The sequence below is a fragment of the Typopeltis vanoorti genome, chromosome 15 (genome assembly GCF_054136105.1).
Source record: "Typopeltis vanoorti isolate ZY-2024b chromosome 15, IOZ_Tvanoo_1.0, whole genome shotgun sequence".
Classification (NCBI taxonomy): Eukaryota; Metazoa; Arthropoda; class Arachnida; order Uropygi; family Thelyphonidae; genus Typopeltis; species Typopeltis vanoorti.
Window position 1 is genome coordinate 120,966,628 of NC_143563.1, and position 16,390 is coordinate 120,983,017.

The following is a 16,390-nucleotide window of genomic DNA, read 5'->3' on the forward strand; positions in this document are numbered from 1 at the left end:
ATTCACGCTGGAAGCAAGATTAAACCCATGGTCTATTGGTTGGAGAGATGAGATGCTATTCATTTGGTCAACCAGGTTGGCAAATACAAAATAAATTTATTATAAAGACAAAGTACTTACTGAATGTCCTTTCAGTTCTGTAGCTGCTGAGGCATACTCTGGTTTTAAACGTTTACAAAAGCCACACCCTATAAAAATCAAATTACCATAAAAATTAAAATGACCTTCAACTGTAAAACCAGTTGTGTTCAGTTAACTAATATTAATGGTTGAGTGAAATAAGAGAAAACATAAATCCATAACTTCACCTTTGATCCTATTAAAAGTGCCTAATTATGAATTTCATATAACCATAATACGGTTATATGATTTGTTGAAAAGTCCTAGATTGGCCAAAAGTCAAAAAGTAAGGTAGATGAGAAATAAGTGAAATGCAAATAATTGAAGGTATAGTACATGAGCATACTATATAGGAGCAGTAGTAATTGACAGTGAAAACAGTAGCTAAAGCTAATTTTTCTATCAACCTAACAGAAAGAATAAAACAGCTCACTATCTACACTAATTGATTCTGAATTAGGATGGATACATGAGCTTTCTCATTCCATTAAGACCAAAGCTCATGTATCCAAAGGATGGATACATGAGCTTTCTCATTCCATTAAGACCATTTTTAAACCATGTTCTCCTATCCATAGCATTAATGTACTATATGTTGACCAAATAACCTCTAATGAAGGGTTTCCCAAACTATGTTCCGCAGAACACTGATGTTCTGTGGAGTGAATAAGTGTTCTGTGAAAAATTATCAAAATTGATATGAGCTTGGAATGGTTTTAAATGCTGCAACAAGTTCAAACATGTTTGAAAATCAGTCGCTCCTCACTTTGTGTGTGGATCGTGCTATTAAGGCCAGCACGCGCTGGCTTGACTCAGCTACCCACGGTTACAATGCTTCCAAGCACAAGTGAAGTAAGGAGGTATCTATTCTAGGAAACATGATGTGACAAGCAAGGTCAATTGCGATGCGCTGCAGCCTGGCACATTGTAGTGTGCGCTGTCGCATTTTTGTGATGCGATGCAGCCTGCTTCAGCGAGAGTGTGCGCTTAGCTTTACATTGAATACAAGACCAATAACACTCGACTATAACCAAGGTATTACATTAAAATTTCAGCATTTGTAAAGTGTTCCGTTGTGGGAAAAGTTTGAGAAATGCAGCTCTGATGCATCGGTCCAATATTACAAAAATTTCCTCCTCATTCACATTCAAATGGTATTGTTACAATATTCCCTAAAGACAAAGCTGAGTTCCTAACATGTAATAGACCTCTTATTAGCTCCATGAAGTGGCAAGGCATATTGAAATAACTTTCATGGCTTACACATGTAACATCACTACCTTTGATACTGATAAAGTGTCTTATGAATTTCATATAACCATAAAATGATTAGGAACTGTAGAAAGTTGCACAGATTGTGCAGCTGTAGAAAGGTGCGTAGATTTTATCTACACAATTTTGTCTACAACTGTTCCTTTGGGCTCTAATAGTGTAATGTCATATACTTCAGCTGTCATGAGACACAAGCTAATATACACATTATGACTCATCATTGTGATTAATGTTTTGAATGTAGTTAATGGTCTGTCTTCCTGAAGATACTATGTTCTTCCTGACCATAGTATCTTCTGTCTTCCTGAAGATTCAATGCTATGTTCTTCCACATAGCATTGAATGAAATACATTGGAATTTTTTAATACAATTTACAATTTCTATACAATTTCTGAAAGATGTGTAAGCTGTGAAAGTTATTTAAACATGTCTAGTGCACATATTTCATTAAAGCTATTTATGAAATGATTAGGTTACAGGAACAGAATGCAATGCCAAACTAAATTTCCCTCACCTTGTTTGACAAGAAAATTTTTGATATGAAGACCACTTGGTTTCTTTGTGTGGAGGGTGGTTGAACCTTGGAATGCATTACCTGAGAGAGTGGTTGGAGTGGGAACAGTCAATGGGTTCAAGGAGTGGTATGATAAACTTTGTATTTCCTAAAAATGACCTCCCATAATGAGTCTTTTGACTCCATGGAAGCCTGGATAATAATAATAAAAAGGAAGGTTTAACCATTAGAACAGATATAGTATGTTGAAGTAAATATTGGGACCTACATTTAAGAAGTAACCATACTGGCATGTATAACCCTGCTTTACCACAGCCTATAATGCTATATAAATCCCTATAATACTATGAATGGCATGTAAAGACCAACTTACAAATATTAAAAGCAGTGTCAGCATAGGATCCCATATCAGTGATCTATTTACTTTAAAAGACTGAATCACTCAAAAATCAGCTGTAAAAAAATTACGAATTAAAGAAAATATCACAGTGCTGCATAATCAAAAGAGGTCTGGGAAGTTAATAGTAATAAAACAAAAAGTGTTTGGAAGGATGGCAGAAAAATCTTGGCAGGTGACATAAAAATTAACCAGACACTAAATATGCAAAGGTTCAAGTTAGCAGAAGACACTATAAACAAAGCTGCAAGACACATTACAATGATTATTATAAATGCCATCGTGATTGGTTTGTAGGGCACTGGGATTTCAGTGCTCTAAGGAATTTTATTAGTATTTATATAGTTGAGAAATCTCCCGAAACAAAACAGGGAACTTTTACAAGCCACTTCATGCCCAAGCAGAGTGATGGTCTCACAATGGAGAATGATCCAGGTCTACAGCAGAATTCAAACATGCAGCTCGCTGGTTGAAGAGCAGATATGCTAACCACACGGCCAACCAAGCAGTAAATATCTAAAATAGATATTTTTATATATGTGTGTCATGTTTTACTCCCTAATATAACCACACCACAAAACATGGCAAAAAAAAAAAGAGAGGTTTATTTGGTTTGTTGACCCCTGAGTACGCTTATCCTGCAGATAAACTCCTGTCACTTTTCAATAACATATGGTTTAGACCTTATGACTTTTACATAGTTATTATCATTAGCAGTGTTCAACTCTTCATTCACTTTCCTCCACACAAGCAGGTAAAATCTTATTCACTGTTAGAATCAAATTTTAAAAACTATGTTTCTGTGATATCCAACTTTCCCTGAAGTATGCACAGAAGTTGCTCTGAAATGTTAATGAATGTTATACATGAGCAATAAAGATTGTTAGTAAAATAAAAACTAAAAGTCAGTATTTATTATACATTCTTATCTATAGTGAGTTTTCTTATTATTACTCATCGCAGGAGGTTCATTCAACTGACAACATATTTATCATATAGAAACTTAAAGTCCTTAACACTCCTTGCATTAACAACACATTCTGGTAATGCATTCCATTCACTGACAATTTTCCATGTAAAAATCTACTCCTCACACCCTCCTCAATGACACATTTACATAATTTCCAGGAATGACCTCTAGTTCTTACCCTCTCACCTTCTACTCTTTTTATAATCCACCCTGGATTAATCTGATAAAATCTGCTCACTAACTTAAATATCTCTATCATATCACCTCTCTTCCTCCTATCCACCAAACTCTGCAATCCATATATCTTCAACCTCTCTCCATAACTAGTTTACCAAACTCCTGATATTATCTTAGTCCCTCTCTCTAATGTCTCTAAATCATATTGAAAACCAGGTGACCTGATTTGAGCATAATAGTAAAAGTGTGGTCTGACCAGTGTCTTATACAGTGGCATAACCAGTGATAAGCTATGGAAATTTTAACAAAGGGCTCCCATCGTCAAGCAAAAAAAAAAAAAAAAAAGCCTAACTTTGCCCTTATAATACTTATATTGCAACTTTGTAGAGCTTCTAATAGATATGATAATTCTTGTAGGATATCAATCATTAATGCTAGATCTTTAAAAAATTCCAAATTCAGAAGTTGGTTTAAAACGCCCTTATATTTATTGTTCGATGCAAAATGCTTGCATAAAGCTGGCTAATTTCTCCACAAAGCAAGAGCCGTTTGTAAACTGCAAGCTGCCCATCGGGTCTAAACACACGGCCGATCTTTAAATTTCGATACCAGGGTCTTTTGCAATCATATTTAATTCTCGTAGATTTTTTGGTGATTGATGATAAAAAGCATATAATTTATCCATAAATATTTCAAAATGATTTATTTCTTTAATGTTTTTTATCGAATCATCTAATGCTAGGTGTAAACGATGAACGCAATGCCAAATCACAACGTTGGGAAAAATTTTTGTAGAAGTTTGATTGCAACACCTGATTTGTTTCTTAACATTACACTAACTTCATCAGAACAAAATGCAATGAAATGATTTTTTATATAGTTATCAGAAAATCCATATGAATTTAAAGTAGCAATTATAGTAGTATGTATACATTCCGAGGTGGTATTTTCTAGTTCTACAAGATTATTAAACAAGAAGAACAAGAGTCTCGCAAATTTGAGAAAAATTTAACAAAGGGCTCGTGCGAGCCCCTTATAGCTCACCACCAGGCACAACCACTTCCTTATCCTTGCATGTCAGAGTATTTCTTATCATAGCAGCACTACAATGTGCAACACTAACAATACGCAATGTAAACTTCAGTCTACTGTCAACTATCACTCCCAAATCTCTAATCTCATCCACTTCCTGCAGTAAGGCACCATCGATATAATACACAGCCTTATATTTCTGCGCTCCAAAATGCAACACCTTGCACTTATTGATATTACAACTACAACACCACTCTTTTGTCCAAGTAAAAAGTCTCTTCAAATATTCCTGAAGGATTCAGCATCAGCAGTGCTACTTATAATTCTTCCCAACTTTGCATCATCAGCTAATAACTGAAGATCCCCAATCAGTCTACATGATATAGTGTTTAAAAACAAGTTAAACAGCATTAAATATCTAAAATAGATATTTTTATATATGTGTGTCATGTTTTACTCCCTAATATAACCACACCATAAAACATGACAAAAAAAAAAAAAAAAAAAAAAAAAAAAAGACAGGTTTATTTGGTTTGTTGACCCCTGAGTACACTTATCCTGCAGATAAACTCCTGTCACTTTTCAATAACATATGGTTTAGACCTTATGACTTTTACATAGTTATTATCATTAGCAGTGTTCAACTCTTCATTCACTTTCCTCCACACAAGCAGGTAAAAACTTATTCACTGTTAGAGTCAAAATTTAAAAACTATGTTTCTGTGATACCCTAGGGCATGCCACTGGTTAACCTTCTTTTTTGAGACACTGCGCCATCATACACAACCTGCTGGTATCGTTCAGAGAGCCAATTTCTGATCCACCAAACAAATATACGGTTTATTCCCATCCTCTGCAGGTTGTACACCAACTTATCATGAGGTAATCTATCAAAGGCTTTTACAAAGTCTAAGAATATTACTGGGGTGCTTAAGGGTCAAAGCTGTATAACTGAGAGGAGACCTCCACATAGCCTTTCAAGGAATGCGGAGAACCGACCAGGGCTTCTGACCTAATGTCCAATCCTCACGTTCTCGTGGTGCACCCTGTTGGGTATCTACTTTGATACTGAACGAACGAGGATGGGCTGGCAATTTGGGATTTAGCCGACCAAATTGTATTCTTATTGGTTAAACCAAAATAAAAAATGATGGTACAACATGACAAAATTTCATGCCGGCTGGGGCATCACCCGGTTAAACAAGGCCCCTGTTGTTTTCGCCAGGGAACCAGGGCGAACAGCGAAAAGTCATCTACTGGAACAAACCCCAACTCAACATCACCAGAGTTAAAGATCGGTACTATCAATGTAAGAAGCCTGAATAGCAAAGAAATGGAGCTAGCTGAGGAATTAGATAAGTACCAGATCGACATAATAGGGGTGACTGAAACAAAAAAGACCAAAACTGGCGAGATCTTTCTGAGCAATAAATACAAAATGTTATATTCAGGCAATGACAATCAAGGAAAAGAAGGAGTAGCCATAGTATTCAACACAAAATACGAGGCTAATCTTCTTGAATGGCAGGCAGTCTCAAGTAGAGTAACGTGGGCAAATATGAGAATGGGTAACTGGACAATGAGACTTATTTGTGCCTATGGTCCCACAGAGGGTTCTACTAAGGTAGAAGTGGAGGAATTTTTTGACGCTTTAGAAAAAGCAACTGACACAATGAAAAAGGAAAAGTTGGTCCTTGTTGAGGATCTAAATAGCAGAGTAGGAAATGATTGTGAGACATACAAAAATATTTTGGGAAAATTTGGAGAAAAGAGCAAAGCTAATAATAATGGTAAATATCTGTTGGATTTCTGCTCAGGACATGGACTGGTTATTACTAACACCATGTTCCAACATAAAAATGTGCACAAATTCACATGGAGAGAAGAGGCTAGGAATAAGGAAAGTCTCATTGACTATGTTATTGTTGATAGCGATGTTTTCTCCCTGGTGCAGGACACCAGAGTGTACAGAGGAGTTGAAATTGGAAGTGATCACTATTTAGTCTTGAGCAGGATAAAATTGAATTTCATATTGAAAAGAATGACATCTAAGAAAGTTTTAAAGCGAATAAAAGTTGAGCAGCTCTCAGATGTGAACTGTAGATTAAAATGCAGAAAGATTATTGAAAAGAAAATGAAAGAGTTTGAGAACAGCAATCAAACTTTGGAGATTCAGTGGCAAACTCTGAAGAAAACATTGATTGATTCAGCCAAAGAGGCATGTATGGAGGTTGTATGCAAGGATAGAAAAATCAGAACTCCATGGTGGACACAGGAAGTTAAAAAGCAGTGAAGGAAAAGAAGAAAGCATATCAAAAGTTCCTGGCAAATAAGTCAGCTTGTGCTCTTAGAGAATACAGAGGCAAATGCAAGAAAGCTAAACAGTGTGTAAAACAGGTTAAACAAAAGTCATAGGAGGACTTTGGCAAGAATATAGAAAATAAATATCAAGAAGGTGGCAAAATATTCTGGAGGTTGTTGAAGAAGCTTAGGAATGGAGGAAAGAGTGCTGTAAAAGGAGTTAGAGATGATAAAGGTGACATGAAAACAGGAGAAAAGGATATCCTTGAAGTATGGAGTAATTACTTTGACAAAGTGCTAAATGAAACAAGCAGTGATGACAGCACAGTGATAAAAAACACTGACCAGCCATGCAATCAGGAATACATATCCATACTTCAAGTAGAAAAAGTCATCAAAGGCTTGAAATGTGGAAAGGCAGCAGGAGTAGACGATATTTGACCAGAAATGCTGAAGTATGGTGGTATAAGAGTCTTATAGTGGCTGCACTGCATAGTTCAGAAAGCCTGGACAGAGGGACGAATTCCCGATGATTGGAGTAGAGCTCTCATAGTACCCATATATAAAAAGGGAAATAAAACTGAATGTGAGAATTACAGAGGTATTTCCCTACTGAGTGTTCATGGCAAGATCTATGCATGTATACTTGAGAAACGATTGAGAAGAATTGTAGAAGAAAAGCTTGGTGAAGAACAAGCTGGATTCAGGCCAAATAGAGGCTGTCAGGATCAGATCTTCACTTTACGACAAATAGTCGAGAAAGCATGGGAATATAAGAAAGATCTGTATTTAAGTTTTGTCGAATTGGAAAAGGCATATGACAAGGTGCCAAGAGAGAAGCTATTCAATACACTGCAGTTATATGATGTCAATGGGGCATTATATCAAGCAATACTAAGCCTTTATTTGAGTTTAAGTCAGCAGTTAGAATTGAAGGAAGTACAGGAAGATGGTTTTATGTTAAATCTGGTGTGAGACAAGGATGTACATTATCCCCTCTGTTATTCATTATCTATATGGATCACATTATGAAGGAAAGTGGTATTAAACATGATATCAAAATTGGAGATGTTAATGTCAGCTCTTTGCTTTATGCGGATGATGTTATACTTCTAAATAAATCCGCTACAAGTCTGCAAGATTCTCTGACTAAATTGAATAGCTGTTGTAATAGATATGGTATGAAGGTCAGCAATAAAAAGACAAAGACAATGAAAATAGTTAGAATCATTGAAAATATCAACTGTGTTGTGAATGGAGAACCTGTGGAACAAGTAAAACATATCAGCTACTTAGGCACAATTTTTACTGAAGATGGTAAATTAAATATAGAAATAGACAACAGAATCAGCAAAGCTGGTATGGTGGGAAGTCAACTGAATAAATTCATATGGAATAAGAGAGAAATTAGTCAGAACACTAAATTAGCTGTATACAAGACAGTGTTCAAACCAGTTTTAACTTATGGATCTGAGAGCTGGGTCAGAAGTAAAACACTTGACCAAAGACTAGAGACCACAGATATGAGAGTTCTGAGAAAGATTAGAGGCATGAACAGATGGCATCAATGGCAATATCATATTAAAAATGAGGATATTAGGAAAGAACTTGACATTGTCAGCATCCAGGAATGTGTTAGCAGAGCTAATCTCAGTTGGTATGGTCACTTAAATAGAATGGGAGAGGAAAGATTAGCAAAACAAATGTTCTCTACCAGGTTGGCAGGAAAACGACCCAGAGGAAGACCAAGATATAGGTGGATTGATACGGTACAAAGTGCCTTAGACGATAGAAATATAAGATCTGATAATGTTGGAGTCTTGACAAGTAACAGACTGATTTGGAGGAAAATTGTAGATAGAAAGTTAGTAATGATATAATTTTTTCATGTAGTACTGTCATATTCTGTACACCCCTTGAGGGTACATGGCAGGAATTTGTTGATGATGATGATGAAGAATATCACTGTATATGATTCTCCCTTATCTAACACACTCATTACCTTATCATAAAATGCAAGTAAATTACTGAAACAGGACCTACCCTTCACAAATCCATGCTGACCTTCATCAATTCAGTTCTGTATTCCTATTCCATACCAATCTCTCTAACACCTTGACCACAACTGTAGTTATGCAGACGGGCCTATAGTTAGAGACTTCTGTCTTAGAACCGTGCTCATGGAGTGGTACAATTTTAACCTCTTTCCACTCATTAGGAACCCTACCCAATGCAAGACTATCATGTAAATAACCAGGCCAAGGGAATAACCAACTGTGGTGCACATTCCTTAAGAATACATGGTGATATGTCATCCATTCCCACAGCCTTATTCATATCTAACCCAACCAACATCTGATACACCTCTGTTTCTTTCACTTCCAATTCTCCTATGATTTGCCTCTCTTCTATATATTGTACCGGATCATTTACACCAGTATGATATATGCTGATAAAGTGCTCGTTCAATAATTCCACTATATCCTTTGCAGCTGTTAGTGTGCTGCTGTGACTATCCACCAATGTTAGTCTGCCATAATTATTCTTCCTCTTGCTTGCCATGTAGCGGAAAAATACTTTTGAGTTAACCTTGGCTGGAGCAGCCAATCTCCTCTCATACTGCACCTTTTCTTTCTTTACCATGCTCATCACCTTTCTAGCCTGCACCTTATACTCTTCATGGATCTGATCACCACCAACTGTCTTGTACCTCCTCCATAATATTTTCTTTTCCAGCACAGATCACAAATTGCTTATTTTCGCTGTTCATCCATTTCACTCTTACTCTATTTACTTGCTTAATCCTCGGTATGCAGTCATGCATTGCTTTTGTGAGATACGAACTTATGAGTTTCCATGCACTGTCAACATTTTTCTGCTCAGCTCATCTACCAACATACTGATGCTAACTGACTACAGAGCTTCCTATAATCACCTGCTTTATACTTCCACATGTATCCATTTTTGGCAGTGACGTTTTTTTTGTTTCTTCACTTCCCAAACAAGTACCTCATGATCACTCTCACCAACTGGCGGGAGTGTCAACGCCTCATTAACAACTATATCTTGTGGAGTTATCACCAAATGCAAAACATTCAAGCCTCTACTTGTTTCAATCATATGCTGCTTAAGATACTTATCTCTCAGAAATTCCACAAACTCGCTCTCTTTGTTCCCATACACTATCTCCTCCTTCCAGTCTATATTCTTGTAATTAAAGTCTCCAATCAGGATCACTTTCTTTTTACATGCCCAACTAATTTGCCTAAACATTTTCCAATCAGTATTCTCTACATTCCCAGGCCTATAACAGCATCCAATCAGATATACTGACCTGTTTATTTCAATTTTGAGCCACACAGATTCAAAATCTGTGCATGTCATATCAATTTCCACACTTTGCAGACATAATTCCTCTGCAATCATTAACAGCACTCCTCCTCCTCTTTTCACATCTCTGTCCTTCTGGAAAATTATATATCCTTCTAATTCTATTCCCGACATCACATCCTCCTCAGACAACTAAGTTTCACTTATTCCAGTTACTTTTGGCCTTCCATCTCAATTAGTGCCACAACTCAGCTCTCTTGTTTCGAATACTCCTTACATTTGTGTATAAGCATGACATTTGCTGTGTGTTTGAGGCCATCCTACCAGCCCTAACTTTCTCTATTCTAACTGCTATACTACACCTCTCTCTTCAGTTTGACCATTCCCATTTCCCTGATCCTGACTGTGATTTCCATTCTTACCTGTCTCATCCTCACCTTTATTCATTTCCTCACCCTGTGCTGCTGCAACCACATCTTCAACCTCATATCCATCTTCCTCCTGCTGTACAATCTGTTGATTTGTGCTATCCTGTTTCACAGGTAGACTATGATCATTGGCTACTTTAACTTTTTGACTCTGTAACTTTTCAGAAAACATTAGCCTTTCTAAGTGCCCAACACCAAACCCATTCAAATGTAATCCATCAGCTTTATACCATTTGAACTATCCTTCAAATTCACTCCACAGATTTTCAAATTAAATCCACTGTGCCTCACACACAACTCAGTCATCTTACTATTCATTATCTCTGCTCTCCTTCTCAATCCACTGTTATCATATCTGGGCAACACACCTTCGACTTTCCAACAATGCTATTCTTCTTTACCTGCTGCATCAACTTCCTCAAGCTCCTATCAACATTCTTCTTCTCCCCAACTAAGTTATTTGTGCACACGACTACCACTTATTTTGACGCCCGATATTTGCTTTTCTGCAACGCACCAGTTATTTGCTTTATTGTTGCACCAGGAAAGCATGTTTTGTGCACTTTATTAGTAATTGCATCTCTAATGATTGAGTCCCCATACACTGATATACGACTATTCTTTGATTCTTTCTTTATAATATTAACTTTCTCCTTCTCCTTATCATCAGCCAATCTCTCCTTTAGCTGATTAACATCCTCTTCCTGATGTTTCATTAACTCCTGCTGAAGCTCCTCTACTATTGTCCCAATATTTGCTCCCATTTCTAATCACTCTAATATATCCACACACTTTTCACATACATTAACGCTTTCCTTTTTCTTGCTTACTCAAATAGTTCACAGATCTTTCACATTTTTCGGTGCATACATGTAGCAGTTTCTGCAGCACATCCATTGCAAGAAATCCAACACAAAGCCAGACTTTCGTACAGAAGCCTTCCATGCCTGTGACATATGTATCTTTATGGACACCATCTTTAGAAGCTGAAGTAGTACAACAACAAGTAGCAAAACACAATATAAACAACAAAAAAATTTCAACACCACCACACTGAAGGACACCTGTATCCAAACTGAAAAAAATGCACCACAATTTGCAACGAAAAGCCACTCTATACACTAATTAAAAACACTTTCATAATCACAGGTCAAAACTGCTACACTCACGTGCGACACTAATGTCGTGAGAGGGAAAAAATGGCAACATGCTTTTGTAAAAATTTCACAACCATGTGTGTGTGATCAGCACTTGTGATGTGGCCAATAAGATATTGATATTTCCAGTAAAGAATTTATGGAGATACAACACACATGTTAGAATAATTACTTTACTTATCATTAAGAATGTAACATTCAACGTTTTGACCTCTATATTGAGTCATCATCAGGAAAACATACATATCTGCAGGATACATGACACTACGCTATAGATAAGTAAGATGAATCTAAATGTTGGTTAATCGTTTACCCTAGCCTGATCTCTGGTGGAAAAGAAAAAAAAAAGAACTACATTAAACAACTTATGAAGCACTCTCATATTAAGATTTTCTTCTGTTTAAGGTTGTTCTGGATGTTATACAGGTTGAAGATGGGTCCTCGAAATTCTTGGAATAATTAATCCATCATTCTTGTTCAGATTTGTGCAATGTTTCAGCATTTCAGAGACTTCTTTGAATTTTCTTTCCAACCAGGTTTTGGTGCAGTGTAGGGGTTGGTGCCTTTCCAGTCAGTTCTGTGACATGTTTGGAGTGCATGGTCTAACAGGCCTGTTTTACCATAGTGGAGGTATTTAACGTGGCATATGTGTTCATCTTTTCTAATTTCCCCTATGTAAAGTAATTACTCTAACACTTGTGTTGGTTCCATAAATTCTTCACTATGAATGCTGAACATCACATAACCTTAAAAGAAAGAAGATACTGATATTTATTTTTTTTAAAATGTAAAGTATTTGAGATTAATTGCTTACCACAGAGCTGATTGCTGTAATAATTTCTTTATTCTAATTCATAACTGTTAAGTGTACAACAATATCTGTTGTTCATTATAAGGCTTTCTCATTTTGCTAATGACAACAAGATGTCAGGCCTTACTGACCTCACTTTCCCCTTAGTAGAACAAGTGTGCATGCTCACTGAGGAAGCAGAAGGATAATTAACAGTAGAAAGAGATCATAGGTAGTTTTCTTTTTAAAACTGATAGTTGGTATGTATAATTAGATGATCCAAAAAGGAATCTTAGCAAGATGAATACAAATAAAATAAGATATTAAATAGTTACTCTATTTCAAGTTTGAAGAAATAGTGAAGAGAAATTATTTTCATGAACAGATGACAGAATTAGAGAAATAGGAACAGTAAAGTGGCATTCATGAAGAGATCTAATTTGTTACATTTTGTTTATAAATGTAACACTAATTGACAATTGACATTTATGTCTTTAGGGGTGAAGCAAGATGCTTTTCATATTGCCCGCTATCTGTTGTGGTTACAGTGAAGGTAAAATTTATGAGCAGATTGCTCGCCCTGAATGGGCATGGAGATTATGCATCACTAAAGGAGGCTAATATAGCTTTTGGTCTTCTATATTTGAATATGTCCCTTGGATCGTATGCTGCAGCTTGCTGAACCAAATTGTTAGGATGTGTGGACGTCTTTAGGAAAAACTTGGATGCTAAGGATTGTAGAAAAGAGAAAATATAGGGAATATTTGTGTCTCTGTGGAGTTGATTGTTTCTAACATACCACGGGGCGTTCAGAATCATTCTCAAGCACTTATTCTGCACTCGCTGTATTTTGATAATGTTAGCATTAGAGGTGTGGCTCCAGGCCGGAGAGGCACAGGTGATTATAGGACGAATCGTCATCTGGTATAGTTGCAATTTGATTCTGTTGCTGAGCTTGCTATTTCTATTAATTAGCAGATAGATCTGAGCTATGGCTTTAGATGCCTTTGTGCACGCAGATTTGATGTGTTGGTTGAAAGATAACTTTTTGTTGAGAATTACACCCAGGTAATTTGTTTCTGTCTGCCAGGGAATTTTAGTATTGAATAGTAATACATCTCCTGCAGGAGACATTGGCCTTTTTGAGAAAAGAACAGCTGAGCTTTTCTGGGGGTTGACTTCCAATCTCCACTTGGAGAACCAACCCTCCAGCTTTAGAAGGTTTTCTTGAAGCTTTCTGGTAATGAAATGGGGTCTGAGAGATCTGGTTAGTATTGCCGTATCGTCCGCATACAGGGCCAAAATGGAAGTCATCGGATTGTGCGGGATGTCTGACATGTATATAGAGAACAGCAATGGAGCCAGTAGAGATCCCTGCGGCATTCCAGCAAAGATGTGGCGCTGGGAGGATGTAGAACCATTGATTTTTACTTGCATTGATCTATTCTGAAGATATGAATGGATTAAGTGAACCATTTTTAGTGAGGTACCGGCTGAGATAAGTTTGTGCAGGAGTCCAAAATGCCAGATTTTGTCAAATGCTTTGGATAAGTCTAGGAAAACAGCGCCTGTGCACTGGTGCCAGTTGTAGCTGGTGGTGATGTATTCCACAATTCTGTGGATTTGCTGGGTAGTACTATGGTGTTGACTGAAACCGAACTGTTCTTTAGGGAGGATGTTTAGGTCATTTACTGAGGTTTGGAGTCATCAGAGGATGACCTTCTCTGCAACCTTACCCAGATTTGAGATAAGACTGATTGGACAATAATTTTGCAGTAGGTGTGGGTCTTTGCCTGGCTTATGTATAGGAATTATGTCAGCCAGTTTCCAGGTGGAAAGAAAATAGTGAAATCTTAAAATTGCATTTATTATACTGGTTAGGTGCACTACTGCTTTTCGGGGCAGAAGTTTAATCACCCGATTAGTAATTCCGTCTGGCCCAGGAGCTTTTTTGTTCTTTAATTTTTTAATAATGTCATATAACTCAGCAGGTGATGTTGGTGCAATATGGTCAGTGCTGGAGATAGGAAGCTTGAGTGAGTGTCTGACCTTGCTGTGAATCTTATATATGTGGTCAAAGTCAAAGTCTCCATACGAAGGCCTGCATTGCTCCTCTAAGTTGCGTGCTATAACTTCTGCTTTGTCTACATCTGTGTGAGCAAGACCCTGGTCAGAGAATATTGGGGGAAGGGATCTGTCTTTGTTTTTGATATTTTTCAGTATTCTCCAGATGGAGTGATCAGTAGAAGAAATGGAGGATAACTTTTCATCCCATACTTGGTCTCTATGGGCTCTGAGTGCATCTCTTACTGCCCCATTTAATCTGTTTAGATTTATTTTATCTTGTGGTGCACACGTGTTACGGTATCTTTTCCTAGCTCTGTTTTTGTCTCTGATCAAGTACATGATGTCTCCAGGCAAACGATCTGGCTTGCGGGAAGATTTGTAGGAGGAAGCTACCTTTATAGCAGAATTAATTTGTTGTGAGATTTGTAACTGCAGTTTCTACTTCTTCTTTTGTGCGTATGTGAGGAACAGGTCCAATATAATCCTTCAGTGTGCTGCTGACAGTCTTTCCCATGTAATGTAGGAGTGAGAAGGAGGACATAGGTATTCTTGATTTCCCAGCTGTAGTAGAATTGGATTGTGATCGGATGATAGTTCATCCATAGATATGATGCTGAATTGAAGTTTAATATCCTGAAGGATAGCTATATCCAGGATGTCAGCAGTGCCGAACGTACTGAGATGAGTTGTTTCGGTGGGCCTGCCACAACAGCGTTGCTTGATCCTAAGTAATTGTAAAGGATGCAACCATTCTTGTTTGTGGTTGTACAATTCCACGCAGGATGCTTGGAATTCAGATCCCCGGCAATAATGGTGGGCTCTCTGGTGCATAAGATGGCATTTAGATCAGAGTGAAGTAGAGATTTTTGGGGAGGGTTGTAAGCTGAGTAGATTTTCAGTTTGCCAGTGGAGCTGGTGACTACTTCCGCTCCTGTGATCTCAAGGTTAGTGGTTGAAGGAATGCTCACAGAGTGGTGCTTAATGTAGTTTTTTATAAAGATGGCAGTGCCGCCAACTCTGTAGAGTAGTCTGTCATTTCTGTATAGGTGATAGCCCCTTATTGTAGGATTGTCTGAGGGTTTTAAATGAGCTTCACTGATTAAAATAACATCTGGTTGATACCTAGATGTGAAGTGTTGGAGTTCCAGAATTTTGTTTTTGAGGCCATTTGCATTCCACGCAACTATCTGAAGAGATGCTGGAATGAGTTTGTTACTATTCATTTATGAGAGCTGTGAGGATGACCTGTGTTTCACGAAGAAATCTTTTAGTGGAAGTTTCAGTAGGGTTTGATAGGCTGAAATTTTGTAGCATGTTTGCTAGTGAGGCCGTAATAACAGCTGTTAGGTTTTTAGGTGCTGTTAGTTGATTTTGTTCTGGATTTGGTCTAGTTGTACGGGTCACATCAGCATAGCTTCTTGTTTGCTTTCGGGTGTCTCTATTATTGGAGGTCTCCGACTGTGGCCGCTGAGTCTCCGGTTTTGATGTCTGGGCCTCTGGTGTTCTTGTGCTGAAGGAGGAGGGCTGATTGATTGCCTCCATCCGTCTGTTCTTTGGCTGCTGAGTACATCCTTTGTAGTTCGCGGGATGAGGGCCACTGCAGTTGGCACATTTGGCCGAGGTAATCCTCGGCTTTGTGCAGGTATTGGTTGGGTGGCTGTCTCCACATTTTAAACATCCATATTCCACTCTGCATAGATTCTGGGCATGGCCAAACTTCTGGCACCTGTGGCACTGCCCAGAAGATGATCTTTTAGGGAGTGGTTCCAGTGTGACGATGAGACCACAGACTGTTTTTAAGTTGTAAATATCCTTGTATATTTTATGAATCTCA

The 16,390-nt window shown here is 37.6% G+C and overlaps 1 protein-coding gene across 5 annotated transcripts in view; it reads right to left on the reverse strand.

The window, feature by feature from the left end:
• LOC150099108 (protein disulfide-isomerase A5) overlaps positions 1-16,390 on the reverse strand; it is a 953,872-nt gene that overhangs the window by 714,898 nt on the left and 222,584 nt on the right. For all 5 annotated transcript variants that reach the window (XR_016549469.1, XM_090404751.1, XM_090404750.1 and 2 more), the window contains exon 8: positions 121-188. Coding sequence is in view for 4 of the 5 variants with exons in the window: in XM_090404751.1 (XP_090260877.1) it covers positions 121-188 (68 nt within the window). In the remaining variant the exon portion in view is untranslated. The remainder of the gene's footprint in view (positions 1-120; positions 189-16,390) is intronic.